General features: G+C 49.6%; 1 protein-coding gene across 1 annotated transcript in view; it reads left to right on the top strand.

Moving 5' to 3' along the window:
- Positions 1-660: 660 nt before the first annotated feature.
- The window catches only part of GALNT16 (polypeptide N-acetylgalactosaminyltransferase 16), a 64,453-nt gene continuing 47,938 nt past the window's right edge, over positions 661-17,175 (top strand). The window contains exon 1 of the mRNA XM_082760940.1: positions 661-867. Within this exon, the coding sequence (XP_082617066.1) occupies positions 697-867 (171 nt within the window). The 5' untranslated portion in view covers positions 661-696. The remainder of the gene's footprint in view (positions 868-17,175) is intronic.

Genomic DNA, 17,175 nt, shown 5'->3' with positions numbered 1-17,175 from the left:
GGGGAATAATGCTCCTGGGGTGGCTAGCAGTGACTGCCCCCAGGGAGGAGAAACCCCTTCAGCTCCAGCTTGTCACTGCTGCTTCTGGGCAGGGGTCTGCACGCTTATTTTTGACACTTTCCTACAGGGCACCTAGCCAAAGGGGTTTGGGGCTTTCAAAGGGAAGAATTAGCTCATCTGTCTTGGGGCTTCTCTTATGATCAACGAAGGGAGTTAAGGAGTCGTGATACTGTGCGGGATGCTTTCTTGTCGCTCATTTCTGTACTCAGCAAGCCGAGTTACCCAGGTGCTACAAATAAACTCCGAGTTTTGGGGTTTTCTGTGCCGTTTCCTGAAATCCACCACCCTGGAAACGCTGTGGGAACAGCGGGACGCAGTGAGGGCGAGGAAGCGAAGCATCAGGGCTATGAGACCTGCAGGCACAGGGGGGTTTCTGCTGGGACCCTGAGGGTCCCGGGGGGCGGCTGTTCACAGGGGGGGCGTCTCCATTACGGGGCTGCACCGCTGCTTCCCTCCGCTCCCCTCCAGCCGGCGTTAGGACCCGGCGGGGCGGCCCTAACCCGGCCCTCCCCAGCCCGAGGAGGAGGAGGAGGAGGAGGAGGAGGAGGAAGGGGGGGCCCCACGCTGCCTCCCCGCCTCCCTCCGCCGCCGCTGCCCGGCGAGGCAGCGCTCCCAGGCTCCACCGGGGCTGCCGGCATGAGGCGGCTGCGGGCCAATGCCATCGCCGTGCTGACGGTCGCCTGGATCCTGGGCACTTTCTACTACTTATGGCAGGACAGCAAGCCCCGCACGGCGGCGGGCGGCGGCGGCCCCAGGGCGGCCGGCCGGCCGGAGCTCCGCCGGGAGGACGGGAGCCTGCCCCTGGCCGTGAGTGGGGTGGTGTGAGGAGCCGTGCTCGGGCGAGGAGAGGGGGGTTTGGGGTCTCTTTTTTGGGTCGTTTTGGGGCGTTTTGGGGGAGGTTTGGCGTGCCCGCGCGTCACCATGGCAGCGGGAGCGCGGGGCGATGCTGCGCGGGGGGAGGTGGGGTCCCCTTCAGCCCGGGCGCAGCGGCAGCTCGCCCCGCTCCGGGGGCAGCTTCATTAAAAATAACGCTAATAACGAGGCAGCCCCGGGGCGGAGGTGGCCCGGCTGTGCTGCAAAACGTGCCCGTGCTGCTGGGCAGCGGGAGGGTTTGGAGCTCCGCTGTCTGTCGGACCCCCCCTCAGCTGCCCCGAGCCCCCCATGCCCTGCCTGTGCCGAGCGTGCGGCTCCGTCAGCTTATCTCTCAGTTCCCCCCACTTACCCTTCTGTTGGTATTTTTTAAACTGCGTTTACTTCGCTCCCCCTCGCAGGCTTTGCGAGGTTTCCAGGATCTGCGTGCCCTAGAAATCCTCGGCAGGAGGATGCCGTGGAGGTGCCGCGCGTTGCTGTGCTGCTGCTGGAGCTCGCCGCCAGCCACACAGCCTGGCTGTACCAGCTCTAGCGCCCGGCAGCTGCTGCTCCACGTCCCAGCCTGCTCACAGGTTGCTTACCACTTACCTTACCACTAAAATCCCTTGCCACGGGGAGAAATAATCACCCCTTGCCCTCCCGTCCCTCCGTGCTGGCGTCCCACGGTGTGCCACCCCCTGGGAAGGCGGTGGCTGGGATGGAGGACCTTCTCCTGACACACCTGACCACATCGTGGTGTGGTGGTAATACCACGTCCTGACCTGCAGCGATCCCACGGCACAGAGAATGGCAGCAGCGGGGTTTTGTGGTGTCTGGGCTTCCCCTTGTGCGTGCTGGGGACAGTATTGTCCCCACAGGGGTGGCATCTAGTGAGGGCTCGAGCTGCTGGTCTCGTGTGCCCTGTGTGCGTCTGTGGGGTTGGTTACGTGTGGCTGTGTTGAAAGCATCTGCTCCCCGTCCAGCCCAGAAAACGTGCCATTTCAACCTGAAATTGAACCAGGAGGGAGAACCCTGAGGGAGAAATGGTTATCTAGAGACATGGCTGTCCTGCTGCTGTGCAGAGCCCTCAGCCCTGAGCTCCTTCCTGGAGAAGCCGAACTCCTTGAGGTAATAAATAATGGCAGTGTTGTGCAAGAGGAGGCGTGCATATCCTCTGCGTGCTGCTCGAGTCCCCTGCCCTTCCACAGAGCCGCCAAGGCAAGCTGCCTGTTTTCAGCCGGCTTTTGGTCCGCTCTGCTCTGTGTGACTGATGCTGGAGTTCAGGTTTGGGTTCATCTGCAAGTAAGGGTGACTCATGTGACTTGCGCTTCTCTGGAAAAAATATTTTTGCATTTTTCTGCAATTGGCTGCTTTTCTGTCTGGGGGAAAAATTGTGTCTCTTTAATGATCAAGTCCAAGAGTTCTGCTCTTGCATCTATGCCGTGACATTTCAGATCCTGGGTGAATTATGGTGAAGTGTTTTCTGGGCTTGCAGTGAGATGTGGTTTTCCTAATTATTCTCTCCTGATGAATAAAAATAACTTAAGGTAAAAAAAAAAAAAAAGTTGATTCTGAGTCTCATCTTGAACCTGGGTTCTTATTTGTTTACCTCACATTTATTAGCACAAGTTTAAACTTAAATTCTGGATGCCTGACTCTTGGAAATGCCATTCCAAGGGAAATCTTTGAATCCTAAAGCTGGGCAGAGGGGCTGTCAGAGATCAAACAGCATCCCAGAAATAGCTCATGCATTAATGGTGATCCTACAGATCCCTGTTCCTTATCCAGAAGTCTAAAAAACTTGGCCTCTATGCAACAGCCTCTACCCAAACAGGTCCTGCAGATGCTTGAAATAAAAATGCAGCAACTGGGAAACTGGAGGCGTGAATCAGTGTGAGCTGTGCCCCTGGATGCTCCCTATTTCATCCACTGTGGGCAAGTGTCAGAGGCCAGGCAATGCACTTTTTCTGTTTGCCTCCTGACCCTTGGAGGCTTCCCAGAGGCAGAACCTGTGCGATGTGTCTTCAGAGGGGCTTTGGCATCGTTTCCACAGGCTGTTAATCATTCACCACTTGCCTCTCATCTGCTTTTGTGTGGAGCTGATGGCCAGAGCCTGACTCCATCCTCCTGCCACAGAATGCTGCTGGGTGGGAAGCTCGCCCAGAGCACCCCTGCCCCACCTGCAAAGCGTTTGGTCAGAGCCTTGTCTGCTACCGTTGTCCTGCCAGCTTCTGTGGCCTGTGCAGCTTCTCTGTGAGCCCACCAGAGTCTGCTTGGCAGCTGACAGCCCCGGCACGGTCACACTGCCTCACGTTTCCTGGTGTCGGCTCTGGTGGCTGCCTGCTGTCTCCGTGTTCAGCCACTTAAAATGAACACCAGGCAGATAAGATCGCTGTGTCCTTTTCCCTTGTAGCAAAGGATTTCTAAATGCTCTGCGAGCGGCACCGAGCTGAGCTCTGCCTGCCTGTTGGGAGGCAGCTGGTGGGGCTCTGGGCTGGGCTGGCAAGGTGCTGCTGCCTCTGGGCACTGAGCAAGTTGGTGAGGAAGGATGCCAGTCGCCTGGCTTCCCTTTCGTTTAGCCAGATATTAGGTAGTGGCTGCGGGGAATGCCATTTGCCTAGCTGGCAGAAAATGATTGTATTTAATTTGTCCCAGTGGCCCGTGTGTGACATTAAAAATAAATTAATAATAATAATTAAAAAAGAGGTTCACAGTGATGTTAATTAAATCCAGTTGGTAGCATTGGCGTTGTCGATGTGTGGCATGGCAGTTCTGGTACAGGGGAGCGTGGTGACCGGGCAGCTGGGATGCTGCTTGGAGGTGGGGGGCTGAAAGCACAGTGCTCCCCAAAAAACATTTTTTAGCAATTTTTGAATTTTTAGCAATTTTTGAATGCTTTGAATAAGCGGGTGAAGCAGCTGCAGGCTTTAGTGAGAACGCAGTGTGCTGCTGCTTCCAGAGTTAGATTTCTCCTTGTGTTTGTAAAACCACCCTGACAAACCTCCGTGATCTAAAAGCTAAAAATTTAGTAGTGTTTGCTGGGAGCAGAAGCAGTTCTGTGCTGCCTTTTAGTTTCCCCAAAATCTAAAATGGAGATTTTACCTGCTTTGCAGGGCTTTTGGGAGCCTTAACTAGCAAGTCGTGCGAAGCATTTCAGATGAGATACCCTTAGCAAAACATTTGGTTGAGTTCACTCTTTTGTGAACATTTGAACCAAAAACTGGATTAGCAGAAATGCACGGGTCAGGGAGGATCAGCTGCAAGAGGGCAATGCTGTGAGCACAGCAGAGTTTGCTCGGTGTGCTGAGCAGCAAGGAGTGAAAAGAGGCTGTCTGCTACCTGCTGCTATTCCTCACTGCATTTTTGTGAGCATATTTTCTTGCAACTAATAAGAGACAAAGGACAGGAGGTAGGCTGTTCTCAGCAGACTTTCCAGGTCCAAATTGGGCTTGCGGCTGTATGTTCAATGAAGTATGTAGGAGTATGTTAAAAAAGACTTTATTCTGGACCAGCCAAATCCTGAAACAGCCACAGCCAGAAAAGCACTCTTGCCCAACAAGGTGTCTTTAGCAAGTCTCTGAAAAACTCTTCCTGCAGGACCAAACTGGAAAACACTGATGCTTTCCATCTGCTCACGTGCAGAATGCCCTGCATGAAGGATTTTTGTGCTGTGTCTTTGTGCCTTTTGGTATCAAGTGTGCAGTTAAAAAAAAAAAAAAAAAAAAAAAAAAAAAAAAGCTTAATAAGTGAGCATCTGAGAGCTGCAAAAAGCAGGTCCTTGGGTAACTTGTGAGTTGGTTTCTGAGTCTGGGAACGGTGATACAGTGGCAATTCAAATGGTAACCATCAAATCAACTTGAAGTTGTTGCTTTAAAAAAAAATAGTAAATTAATTATAAAAATTAATAGTAAGTTATCAAAGTTTAGGAAATGTGAGTCTTGGAAGTGCTCAGTGATGTGATCTTGCTGTATTTCCCAAGTGCTATAATAAGTATGTGATTCCTTCGTTTTCCTTTGTACCTGGAAGACATTTTGGATGCAGTTGTGCAGTAGGAGGAATTACCAGCTACACCAGGCTGTTGGAGGAGGAGGCTGTGCGTTTCCTAACTTCCCAGGATGTCTGTTTGCCTGAAGTGCAAATGCCTCAAGTTACACCTGAAGCTAGGGTGCAGTCAGCCTCCCAGTGTGGTTGCTGGGTGGGTTGATGGGAGCAGCAGCAAATAGGGCATAACCCGTGGTGCTCTGCCTTTGGCTTTGTGCTCAGGAATAGCAGAGCTGGATCCTGGCATCATCAGATGCAGGCTGAGGGGAGCGTGGTTGTGTTTCTCCCACCTCTCAGAGCTCAGCATGGTGTTTACACCGAGCCTGGATTGGCAGCAGGATGGATGCTCTGCGGTGAGGTAGCCCCTTCCAAAAAAAAATCTGTCGGAGCAAACCTGTGCCTGTCTGCATCCGCTGTGTCTTTGGGTGGTCTGAGTCATGCTGTGCCATGCCCTGGGATGCCCGGCTTCTTCCAGTCTGCGCTGGGGAAACTGGTCTGTGCTGGCCGGGCACACCCAGAAATTTCGGGGAGGGCTGGGAGATCAGTGCTCCTGCAGAACAGCTGTGGTTGGCACAGAAGCTCCGTCAGGTCAGGAGACGAAGAGCACCAAAGGGAGGTCTAGCCTCAGAGGGGTTGCCCCGGCATGCTTCAAAAGCTGCTTTTGGCAGCGTGTGAAAGAGACGCAAAGAAAGACCTGCTGGCTCAGGGCAGGCTCCTGAACAGGCACAACTCATGCTGCGATGCTGGGTGAGCCGGGAGGAGGTGGTTTGAATGGTGCTGTGCTTGCAGTGCAGGACACGGAGCGGCTCACATCAAGTAGCTGGGAAAATCTGCTGATCTGCTTGCATCGCTTAGCTTCCAGTGTTATTGAACATCATTGCTAATTGTAAATTATTTCTCATTGATTTTGGGGGCCCAAAGCCTTGCTTTCAGAACAGATATGCCAGAGCTGAAGGGAAATGTGGAGGGAAGATATAAATGATGGTGTTTGGCAGGGCGAATGACACAGGTTGTGTGGTATTCTCCTCTCTGCTGCTGTTCAGCCGCTGGCTTGTGCAGCTGTGCTCTGCCATGGGCACTGCTCCCTCCCCTCCTGCCCCGTACACCCAGGGAGTCAGGGAGCTTACTGAGTGCTCCTGCTGCCCCTGTGGTTTTGGGCACGCCAGTCTCAGCGTGGCAATGCCATGGCAGGAGAGCCCACTCGTCCACCACCGTAGCAGCGGGGCTCACCAGCTCTTCCTTGCCATAGAAAAAATTGCAAGGACACCATCCTGCGTGCAGCTCATCGGAGGCATAGGATGTGTGCGAAGCTGAGCCCTTTAAATCTTGGTGCCCTAGTTAACAGGGATTTAGTCCTTCCAACCTGTCACAGCCCATCTCATTTTTCCTCTTTTTTCTTTTTATTTAGAGGATTATGACTGTCGCATTGAGCTTAAAGGGGATCAGAACGCTCTGTGTCTTTCTTCTGCTTCTCCCCAATGTCTCCCGAGAGACACCACAAAGAAGGGGCAGGAGCGGATGAACGGGCATTAGCATCACTGCGAGTGCTGAAGAAGGGCTGAGGAAAATCCTGTGCCTTTGGGCTCATGTTCTTGCGGGATCTGCAGGGGATGCTCTGTCGTGCTCATGTCCTGATATCATGCCTGTGCAGGAGCAGGGGCTCGCAGCAGGCTGTTGGCGGCTGCAGGGGGAGAGTGCTGGTGGGCAGCTGTGTCTGAAGGGGTGCCCTTGCGGCTGCTCTGTGCCTCCTGTACCCTAGGAGGCATTATTCGAGCTCACGGGTGTGCAAAAGGCACTTGGTGCTGCCTGCGTGTTGCATGGTCAGAAAACAAGGTATGCAAACCTACCTGATTGCTTCAGCTGCATGTCGGTGAAATCCAAATCATAATATCTGAATTTCAAACGAAACCAGTGTAAGCAAGCAGAAGCACGGGGTGACTGAACTCGCTAGTTTATACAGCAGTGAATTGGAGAAACTAGAAAATAACGCAGCACACAGCATTTATTAAATGTCCAGGAATTCGCTAAACCAAGTCTTGTGGCAGATTCACTAAAGCTAAGCAAGCTTTGGGGATCCACATGACATCATCATTAGTTTTTTTTTTTTTGTCTAGCTTTCTGCTAATGCAGTTATAATTCCACTAGAAACACACCTCCTGCTGCTATATTTAACTTGCCAGCCCTGTATGAAGCTTTAATTGTGGTTGTCACCGCTCCGTGGTGGGGACGGTCGGGAAGCACGTTGCCAGAAGGCTGCGTGAATCACTGAAGGGGGTTCTCTTCCCGGAGCCGAGTTGTGACTGAGTGGGAAAACACTTCTGTTTAGCTCAGAATTTGCCTTATCAGCTCAATGTTTTTCTTCCCAATGTAAATTCCCATCTCGCTGTCACTTGGGAGCGCCTGACGTGGGTAAATTTTGGTAGGTTTCAGTCGCTGCCTGTCAGCTGTTTTGGGTCTGAAGTTAGCGAAAGCGGCGCTGGCTGTAAGCCTGCCTCGCTGCTGGGCCCGTGCCTCTGGGGCAGGCTCTGCACGTGAGGGACGTGTCTGGGGGAGCCCCTGCAGGTGGGAGAGCGGGGCAGGGACACGTGTGGAAGATCAAACCATGGGGGGCTGCTGCAGGGCTGCCCATGGTCAGCAGCCGCTTCTCCAAATGGCTGCAGGTGAAGGCCGTGCGGCCTGAGGCCCGTGGGCACAGCCCTCAGGCACAGCCCCTGCTGCCGGGTGCCTCGTGCTGTGACTGGGGGTGTCGGGATGTCCTACCCCTCGATTACCCCAAGTGCTGCCTCAAATTTATCGTGCCTATCTTTCTACCTGTTCGTTTGCGGGAAGAAGCAGCGTTTGGGGATAAGCTGCCGGGAGTGGGGATACAGGCGGGAGAAGCTTACAAATGGCTCCTCTGCGCGGCAGCGTTAATCATTAAGCCAGCCACCACTTCACTGCGTGACTTCTCGCCGGGGCGAGCTGCCCCTCCAGGCTGAGCAGAAATTAACCTCGGGGTGTTTGCTGAGCTTGTAGGTGAGCGCTGGGAGCTGGGCCATGGTCTCCCCACTGCTGAAGGCTCTGTCGCTGGCAGTGCAGCACGGCTGCTGCCTTACTTACCACTCTGACTTTGGAGAGTTAAATCGACTTCACCCTGATAACGTGAGGTTGCCCAGCTTATGTTGCTTCTAATGTAAAGTGACAGCCGTAACCCGTGGCTCAGGCCAGTAGCCTGTGTGATTTGCTCTTCTTGGGGGAAAAAATCCACTGTAGGCAGTCTGAAGATCATTCCCTCTGCAGAAAAAAAGCGTGTTTGTCTGGGAACGTGCTCCTGGCGTTTGTATTATGCGTTTGTTTTTTTGCCTTGTTAACTATTTCTTTAAGCAGCTAGGTAACAGTAACGTGAATGCCTGCGTGCTTAAACATACGGCACAAGGTAGAGTGGGCAATACTGGCTGACAGGGCACATGGCCTTTCTGCCACAAGTCATTAATAGTCAAATGCAAACACAAACTGCAGCACTGACTTTTGCAGGAGCAGAATTTTGCAAGGATAAGCTCAGCTGGTTGTACTTTCCCCCAGAAAAGAAATCTGAATGTTGCACATCCACTTCTGCTACTGCAACCTCTGACTTCGGTCAAGAGGGGTGTAACTAGTGTATGTTGGACAGTCTAGGCAAATTCTGCTGGATGATGAGAAGAAACACGAGTGAGCAGGCATTTAGCCTCACTGTACTGGTAGGTAAAGCTGGATATGTGAGCTATGGTCTGTGCCAGAGCTGGGTGAGCTACGCTGCGAGGCTCCAGAGACCACTTCCCTGATCAGAGGGGTACAGAGGGGGGTTTTTGGGGCAGCAGCAACATGCCACCCCAAGGAGGCTCCTCACAGCCAACAGCAGCACCATTCCCCAAGGGAAACTTGCCCTGTCTGACACATCCTTGCTGTTTCTTCTTGAAAATCTCCTGAAGATCTCTGTGAGATCTGCACTTTGGAGTGGCTCTGCACTGTAAGCAGGAATGGGTTATCCGGAGTTATTTGAGGGGAAGAAAATGACCAAGATGGAGTGAAAACCCTGCTGATTTAAAGAAAAGCTCCCTAGCTAAATACCTTTGCCCCTTGAGAAAGAAGAGAGTGGAAAATCCCTGCTGTTTGATAGGGCTGCTCAGGCCCCCATGGGCTGTGCCTCCAGAACTACTCGCAGTGCTTCTGCCAGCTCACTACCTCCAGTATTACCAAGGCACGCGTGAAAAGCATCTGCCCAGGAATGTCTTTGGTGTCATTTGGAGGGCAGCTCAGCTATCTGTCCTCTGGACAGACACTGGGTCTGGCGAGGAAAAAGACATTTATACTGTGCTTTACTAAGTGTTGACCTAAAAGAGCGTGTCACTGCACATTTCTCAAACCTGTTAGCTAAAAATAAATCTCTCCGTTTTTAATTAAACGGATTGAGTGGATTTCTGAGAATTTGAAGGTGGACAGCCATAAGCCTTTAGGTTTGCTGGAAGAGCTTGCATGAACTTGGAGAAGCTTCCCTGGTGCTCCCAGTGGATGAGAAAGGAGTACGAAGAAGCACAAAGTACGAGGACTTTTTTCTTCAGTATATGCCTATAATGTAGGGCTGGTGTAGAAGTATTAAAATAGCAAATATTTGAATGTTTTAAACACGAATCTTAATATTGTCCTTAATTGTCATGGCCTAATGGTGTTGTTGCAGAGAAGAGTGGGCAGAGGATGATTTTCCTCGAACATTTTCTTTGCTGTGTGGGCCGGGGGCAGTGCCCACCTGACTCAGCTGCTGTGCAGCCACGTTTCTCTCTGCTGGTCAATGAGCAGAAAATGCTGCTTTCTGCACGGGGAGCGGGGATACTGGCTGCTAGAGTCACATCTGAGCTGCTGCTGTCACAGGAGTTGGGAATTAGGCGTTGCACCAAGCCAAGGATCTACCTACTAAGGATACACAGACTGAAAAGGAACGAGTGTTTGTAAGTTAAACAAATTTGTAGTAGCATCTGTTTTACCCAAATTTTTATTTTTTTTTACTGGGGGAAACAATCCAGAGACAGTGAGACTGAGACACTTCAATTGTTATTTTTGGCACTAAATATATTTTGTATTGACACATCTGTCTGCTGCACTTCACTTAACACATTTCTGAAGAGCCCTTGAGCATCTTCTTTTATAGATCAAGAATCAGAGGCTAAGAAAGGTTAAAGTCTTGATTTGCACTGGTTGCTCAGGCTCTGACTTCCTCTTTGAATGTGTCTCGCACTGGGCACTCGGCTGACACCCCTTTCTCTAGTGTATGTGTGAACAGCCATGGTTCCTTTGTGGGAAGAGGCAGTGGATTAACGAAAAGCGAGGTGAATATACCCTACTGGTGTGTGGTGCCAGGATGCTTCATCCCCTGAGGATGGTGCTTCTCCTCCTGATGAGTCTTTGGATGCAGCATTGAGAGCGCTCAGGTCTGTTGGCAAAGTGTGGCACCTTTCAGGGCTGCACGGTGAAGCCCCTAGTAATGAGAGGCTCAAATGAGACAGACAGTAACGAGCTGTCCAGGGATGGCTCATTGGCTTCTGCCTCGCAGACAAAAAAGTGTCACCCTAATTTGTGCTTACCTAGCCACGCAGCTGGCTTTTATTCTTGAACTAGATTCCTAGCTAAGATAAAGTCCCTTGGGCATGCCATTTGCATGGGGTTCTTAATTAGAAGAATTCATCCTAAACATGGGCATCTTTCACTCATTAATATGGCAGGGGATAGAGATTAATTGCATCAGCAGAAACGTGTTTGTTGTTGTTTATGTGAAATGTGGCGGTCCTTGGTGTCTGCAGGCAGGGATGAGGTTCTGGGTGATATTGCTGTGCTGCCACTGTTGTGTTTTTAATTATTTAATGAGTTGCTGACTTTGAGTGGAGGTAGCTCCACAAGGCTTGCTCTCTGCTGATCAGGAGATGCTTAAAACTTGCCTATTCCAAAGCTTCTAGATCTGCAGTGATAAAGGGGGAAAATAGTGCCATGTTTAAATTTTTAATAGCCCTCTCCTAAAACATCTTTGTTCTCCTCTCCTGTACTGCCACGAGTGAAGGAAGGGACAGGGTGCAGAGAGGTTTGCTATGATAATTTCAGAATTAACAGCTTAGTTTGCAGCACAAGTAGATCTTGTATCCTGCTTCTTTCCCCTCTGCCCCCCTGTCCCCTCTGGTTCAGCTGGCCAAGGGATGCCCTTTCAAGTGTCTGGAGAAGAGAGAGCTTAGAAAGTACTGTGCAGAGCTGAAGAATCGGAGCTTAGAATTGCTCGTTGGATCCTTCTATGTGAAACCCGGCTTCTAGAATTAATTGCTTACGTTCAGGTTTCGAAGGGGCTGTGTCGTTCACAGAGAATAATGCAGGAACAGCTCGCCGGCTCTGAAACACGTGAGCACGATTTGAAATGCTTGCCAGTGGGGTGCAGCAGGGCTCTCCTCTGAAGCTAGTGGCAGCAATTAAATCACTGGAGAGGAGTGTTGGTTTCCCCCCCCCCTTTTTTTTTTGTTAATAATCTCATTCATCTTTTCAGTGGAAAATTTCTTTTAGCTGCCTCAACTCCTTCCTTCCTCCCCCGATACCTGTCATGGTGTAAACATATTGCCGAGGAGAACTGTGTCCTCATGCAGAGTGAAGGCATGCGAGCTGGCTCATGGAGACAAGTCTTAAGCCCTCTTCTAACCTGGCTGAGATTTTGCTCTCACCCCAGGAGCCTTGGGTGCCCATACAGCTACCCCAGGTCCCTCTGGGGCTCTCTCTGTATGTAAAAACTGTGATCTTCAGCTTCTGTCCCCTAAGTACAAAAACTGGGAGATCGTTGGCATTATGAGAGAGGGGATGAGTATTTGCCCATGCACTTAGTTAATACCTGCTCTTCAGTGAGTGCTTTATTGCAGGTGTTTGCTGAACACTTCTCGCACTTCCCTTTTGGGATTGAAGTGTTAAGAAATTTTCTCCTTCCCCTTGTGCTCTGTGCTGTCTCACCACAAGTCAGGATGAAAGCGCCTCCTCGGCCAAACAAGATCTGGTGGAAGGTTGTGCCTGAAAGATTTCTTCGAGTAGGAGGTTTTTCAAGTTTAGTGGACACTAAGTTAAAGAAATATCTCAAAATGAGGGAAGGTAGAACAAGCATTTTTGCCTCTCCTTGTTCTTAAATGTGTAGTGCCAAGAAATCAGAAGAAGAAATACTATGGAGTTTTTAAGGTGATTGAAGATTTGGTGGTTTGCTGACCTGTGGACTGTGGAGCCTTCTCTGTCTAGAAAAGCCCCCAGAAGAGTTTCTGTGCAGTTTTCTACATGGCTAGCTCGTAGTTTGAGGCCCCAGACATCAGATTTTCCAATCTGCCACGTGTCTGAGGACAAGAGTTACAGCCTAGCACTTCAGAATGGTCAAGAAGTTACTGACAGTCCTTGGCTTATTGGGTTCCTCTGTGTAAAAAATCATATACAGCACTGATGACTAATTGACTGAACTCTTGTCTGGAAAAGTTTCTTGTGAGATGTGAGTAATGTAAAATTGCCTTACTGGCTCCAAAAAGCATAAATATTAGTTTAAAATGACTGTTGCCAGGCAGAGAACGCTGTTATCTGCTTTTAATTACAGGACAATATTTTCATTAAAAAGTGAATCCAAGTCATTTTTATCCGTACAGTGAATGGAAGCAGTTAATAAAACTAAACACGTTGGGTTTGAGATTTGCAAGGTCTCTCAGATGAGGACGTACAAAACACCTGCTTCCAGGTGTGCCCGAAGCTGCTGCTGGTGTTGCAGCTCTCCCGTGGAGCTGAGGTGGAAAGGAGGTGTTAATCACTCCTCAGGGGCTCTGTGAGACATTGATGCAGCACTGTGAACGTCGCTGATCGTGTCCTCCAAAAGATCTTGCTGGGGCCATTCAGCTGGAAGAAGGGGTGGACAGCTCTGATAGCTTGCTGAGAGAAGCAAAATTTGTGATTTAAAAGCCTGGGGACGCTTCTTACTGTTCCTCTTGCTACATGAAGGTGAGATTCTTATATTTTGCTCTTCAGGTTAACATAATTTATGCCATTCCTGCAGATCTTGGTAGCTGCCAGTAGAGGCTGTGCGTGGGAGGTCTGGAGAAATTATCCTTACACTCTTGGGGTACGCCCTTCAGCTGTCTGCACATGTTGCTCGTGCTTCCTTGACCCAGGCAGGGCACTGCCTCCCTTTTGGGCTGTGACGGAGGCAGAGGCTCTCCCAAAGTATTAATCTGTGACTAGGTTAGTCCTGGTGACCTGAGGAGATTCCTGGTTGCAGATAGGTCTGGAGATCATGGTACACCAGGAGGAGGAGTTGAGCTGGTAGCTCACTGACCTTCTGCGGTGCTCCTGCTTGAATCATCAGGTATTTTCTGCTTCCCCAGCTGATGTGAGCACTGGCGTGATGACCAAAAGTGGGACCGATCTTCATGAGAAGGAAGGTGACAGACAGAGGAGGATTCAATCCCCAGTAGATCCAAGGGGCCAGCTTGTGTGCATGGCAAACTTGGCATCTGCAGCCTAAGCGATGCTACCTGACCCTAGATGAGATGCCTTGTTTTTTGAGGGAGTGGATTTAAATCAGGACAACGTTGCCACCAAAGGCTGTTCATGACCTTGCAGCAGCCAGAAGCCCTGCTGTGCTCGCTGGCCTGACTGCATGTGCCACTAACCAGGCTGGAGTGGGTGGTGTGGAGCTCCTGGCATGTCTGTCCTGTCCCTGCTGCAGAGAGGGGAGAGCGTGTGTTGGGTCTGAATGCCATGGGAAGGGTCATGTTATGGAGGCACCAGTACTGAGGGCACCAATGCCAGCTTGTGCCACTGCTGCCACTGACAGCAGGTCACCTCGTTGTGGGATCTTTGGAGGCTGGATGGAAAAGGAGTAGCAGGAGATGAGTTTATTTTGGACAGAGTAACCTGTGACTCATCCTCAGCTTCCTAGAACCCACTGGTCCAAAAAGTGTAATAATTCTGCAAGACTTCAGTGTCACGATCCTTCTTTTTGTTGGCGGTGTCTTAGAAAAGTCTTGGAGTATTGCTCATACTACTGCTTCAGCAATAACTGCTGAAGCCACCGAAGACTTAACCTTGCAACCTCACGTCAGCAGCACTGCTCCAAATCTTCAGATGGAAAACACGGAGCACGGAGGGGGCAAAGACGATTAATTGCCTTCTGGAGGTGATTCAGGGAAGCGTATGAGCACATCTCCATTTGCTGCCAGCAGGTACTACAGGCTCACCCTTGCTGTAAATTACAGGCTTCAATGGTAGGACTGAATGTCAACTGCTCTGTTAACCTATGAAATCTAAACCTTTTCAGCCCATCTCTGTATGGGCACCTTGCTAACCAAGTTTGCTTCTTCAGAAATCTTATGTCTGTGCTAGAAGAATTCAGCAAGATTGCTGGCTGGTGTTACAAAGTGCAGGACTTCAATAAAACCTCCAATGACGGTTTGCTTACGTAAATGTGACGTGAAACTTCTCTGTTCTCCTACCCTGCCTCTGGAAAGCAAAACATGATTTACTCAGGGAATCTTCCGTCTTCTTCTGTCTACACGCACCTCACATTAATCTGGTCACCCATTTAAATCTGTGTCTTCCTTGAGCTCTAACATTTATATAAGCCAAGTTCACTCAGCCCATTAGTCACAATTGCATCAAACTTACTGTAACATCCTTGTCAACGAAGACTAAATTGAATGAACTTCTTTCTGTGTCCCTTCTCCCCCCAGTATTTGGATATTTTCTCTTCAGAATTAATCTTTTAATCTCTTTAGTGTTTGAAATTTGACGATTCCACAACAAAGGTCACACCAACCGTGTGTACCTACTATGACAGAATATAACAGAGATAATAAAAACACGAGGGAAGGGCTGAGTTTAAAAGCCAAAAAGGTGGCCTCCTTGTAAAACCTCTTCCAAAAGCATCAGCAAAGAGGGATGCACCATAATGTCAAAGGATATTTGTCTAAAAGGAAAAAGGTTGTAAAAATAAAAATATTAAAATAATCCACGTTTGAAGTCTGGGTGATTGCAGGTGAGCTGTTAAAAATGTCTGTGCATATGCTACAAATGGTAGGCTGGCTGCCATCTTTTTCATCTGTTTCTCCTCTCATTTTTGTGTCTTTTCATGCAGAAACTACGTGCACGGTTTATGAATGAGTCGTTTGGGAGATGTGGATGTATAATTTACATGTGTGTATATTGGCAGGCTTGAGGTTCATATTGCAGCCCAGCTATGAGTGCATACTGTAATGATATTTTAATTGTGGCAACTTTGGGAGACTTCTTTTCAGTGCTGAGGATTTTCATTTTATTTGAAAATAAGTATTTTCCTGTTTTATTTCCAGTGGTGGTTCAGAGAGACCTTGCTGCTCTGTGGAGTGGTACCAATGAAGTGACAAGCTGTTGGACCTCTTGAGCAGAACCACAGGAGGTCAGAGGGATGCCTCTTGGTATCTACCACAGGAGCTATTTTACCTATCTAATAACAGACTAAACCAGATTGGTTTGGCTGCTATGGGAGGTTTGCTGGGGTATTTTTGTCCTCACTGAGCAGAGGTCCATCGTGGGCACCTTTTACTTTACAAGCCCTGGAGCCCTCTGTCAGAAAGGGCTGGTGCCAGTTGGCTCCTGGGAACAAGCTGCCTTTACTTCTCTTGGGTTTCTCCTGTCTGAGACAACCCAGATGGGACTTGGGGACGTCCAAGAACTGGAAACAGGCAAGTTACAGTCCCCTCCTGTGTGAGGATGGGGTGGCATTGCTGATGAATTCACCAGGGCACCATTGACTTGCAGCAGGTAGAGCCCTCTTTAATTAGAGGTGATGTCTGAGGTGGTAGCACATCCAAGTGTGGATTCCCTATTTGGGTTGCTGCTCAGAGGCAGTTTTCTATATCAGGTATCTCCTAAAGGGCTGCTTTGGTAACGCAATCTGCCATGACTTTTTTCCTCATCCATATCCAGAAGTCACAAGGCAGGCCAAATTTTCAGGATTCAGCCCTGCATCCCTCTATGTCATCTTATGCATATGAAGTGTACTTAAGCTTTTGTACTGCTTGATAAAAGCCTACAGGCAAATCTGAGATTGGATCAGTATTGGCAAATCCCTGAACTATTTGGCATGCTGCAGTGTTACCGAGTGGCTCTCTTGCTGCTATCTTCATAGGCCAGGGGAAACTGAGATGGAAAAGCACTCTCATGGTTGAGCTGGAGGGACCAGGAGTTGGAACTACAGGGTTTTACTCCTGACCTTTGCAGCTTACAGTTGCTCAGGACCTATTCCCCTCACAACCTGCCCGGCCCTCTGGTCCTCACCCCACTGGGGCAGGGGGGTGCCTCCACCAGCAGCCTGCCTCTGAGCAGAGGCTCCACCGGTGAAGCACTTTCAGCTCTGCAGATTAAGACCGCAATGAACGCACGCTTGCTTGTGAGGGCTAAGTGAAGAGGCAGTACCTTAAGCCACACGATTGTTAGATGTTTCAGTGTTCCCCAGTTAATGAGCCTCTTTGAGATAGGTGTCAAGAGAAAATAAATCCTATCGTGTCTCAGCCCTTACACAGTAGGATTTGAACTGTGTAACACCGGTTAATGCAGAGAGATAAATTGCTGTTGCGTTACCCTCGCCAAGGTACATGGTTTGTGTCAGTTGTCTCTCCGAGGCAGCCATTTCTGGAGCACTCCATCACACGCTACAAATACGCTTTTAGTAAGGAACACGACTGACTTTTCTGCAAAGAGAAATGTGATTTGTTCACTAATCTGTGATTAAAGATCAATGGGAAAGATGCCTTTCTGCTTTCCTTTAATGAACTTATTCATTCTGTTGCTCTGTGTGACTGACAGATCTGTATCAAGCCTCAGCCTCTAGCATCACAGTACGAACCTTTATTGCTTGTGTTTAAGGGCTGACTGTTCATTTACCGTCCGAGTACCAGGCAGTTATCCTCTGCAAACCAGCGCACAGAAGTGAGTAGTGTGAGGTTCTAGCAAAGCAGGGGGACAGGTGTTGAAAAATTGTGCCTTTTTGTGATGAATGCAGATTACAAGGAATTGATCTGCTAGTTTCTAATGAAGAATGTGCTCCTCAGGTCTTCTGCTCTGCTTAACTTGGGACACTGTTATAAAGGATTGGCTTTCCAGAATTGCCTGAACGTACCAAGAGTTTGGGTCTTTTTGCAAAAGGATGCTTTTCTTTCTCTTTCTGGAGGGGTTCTGCTTTGGGTG

Source organism: Aythya marila (genome assembly GCF_965140915.1).
Source record: "Aythya marila genome assembly, chromosome: 5".
NCBI classification, from domain to species: Eukaryota; Metazoa; Chordata; class Aves; order Anseriformes; family Anatidae; genus Aythya; species Aythya marila.
This window is presented reverse-complemented; position numbering and strand designations above follow the sequence as displayed.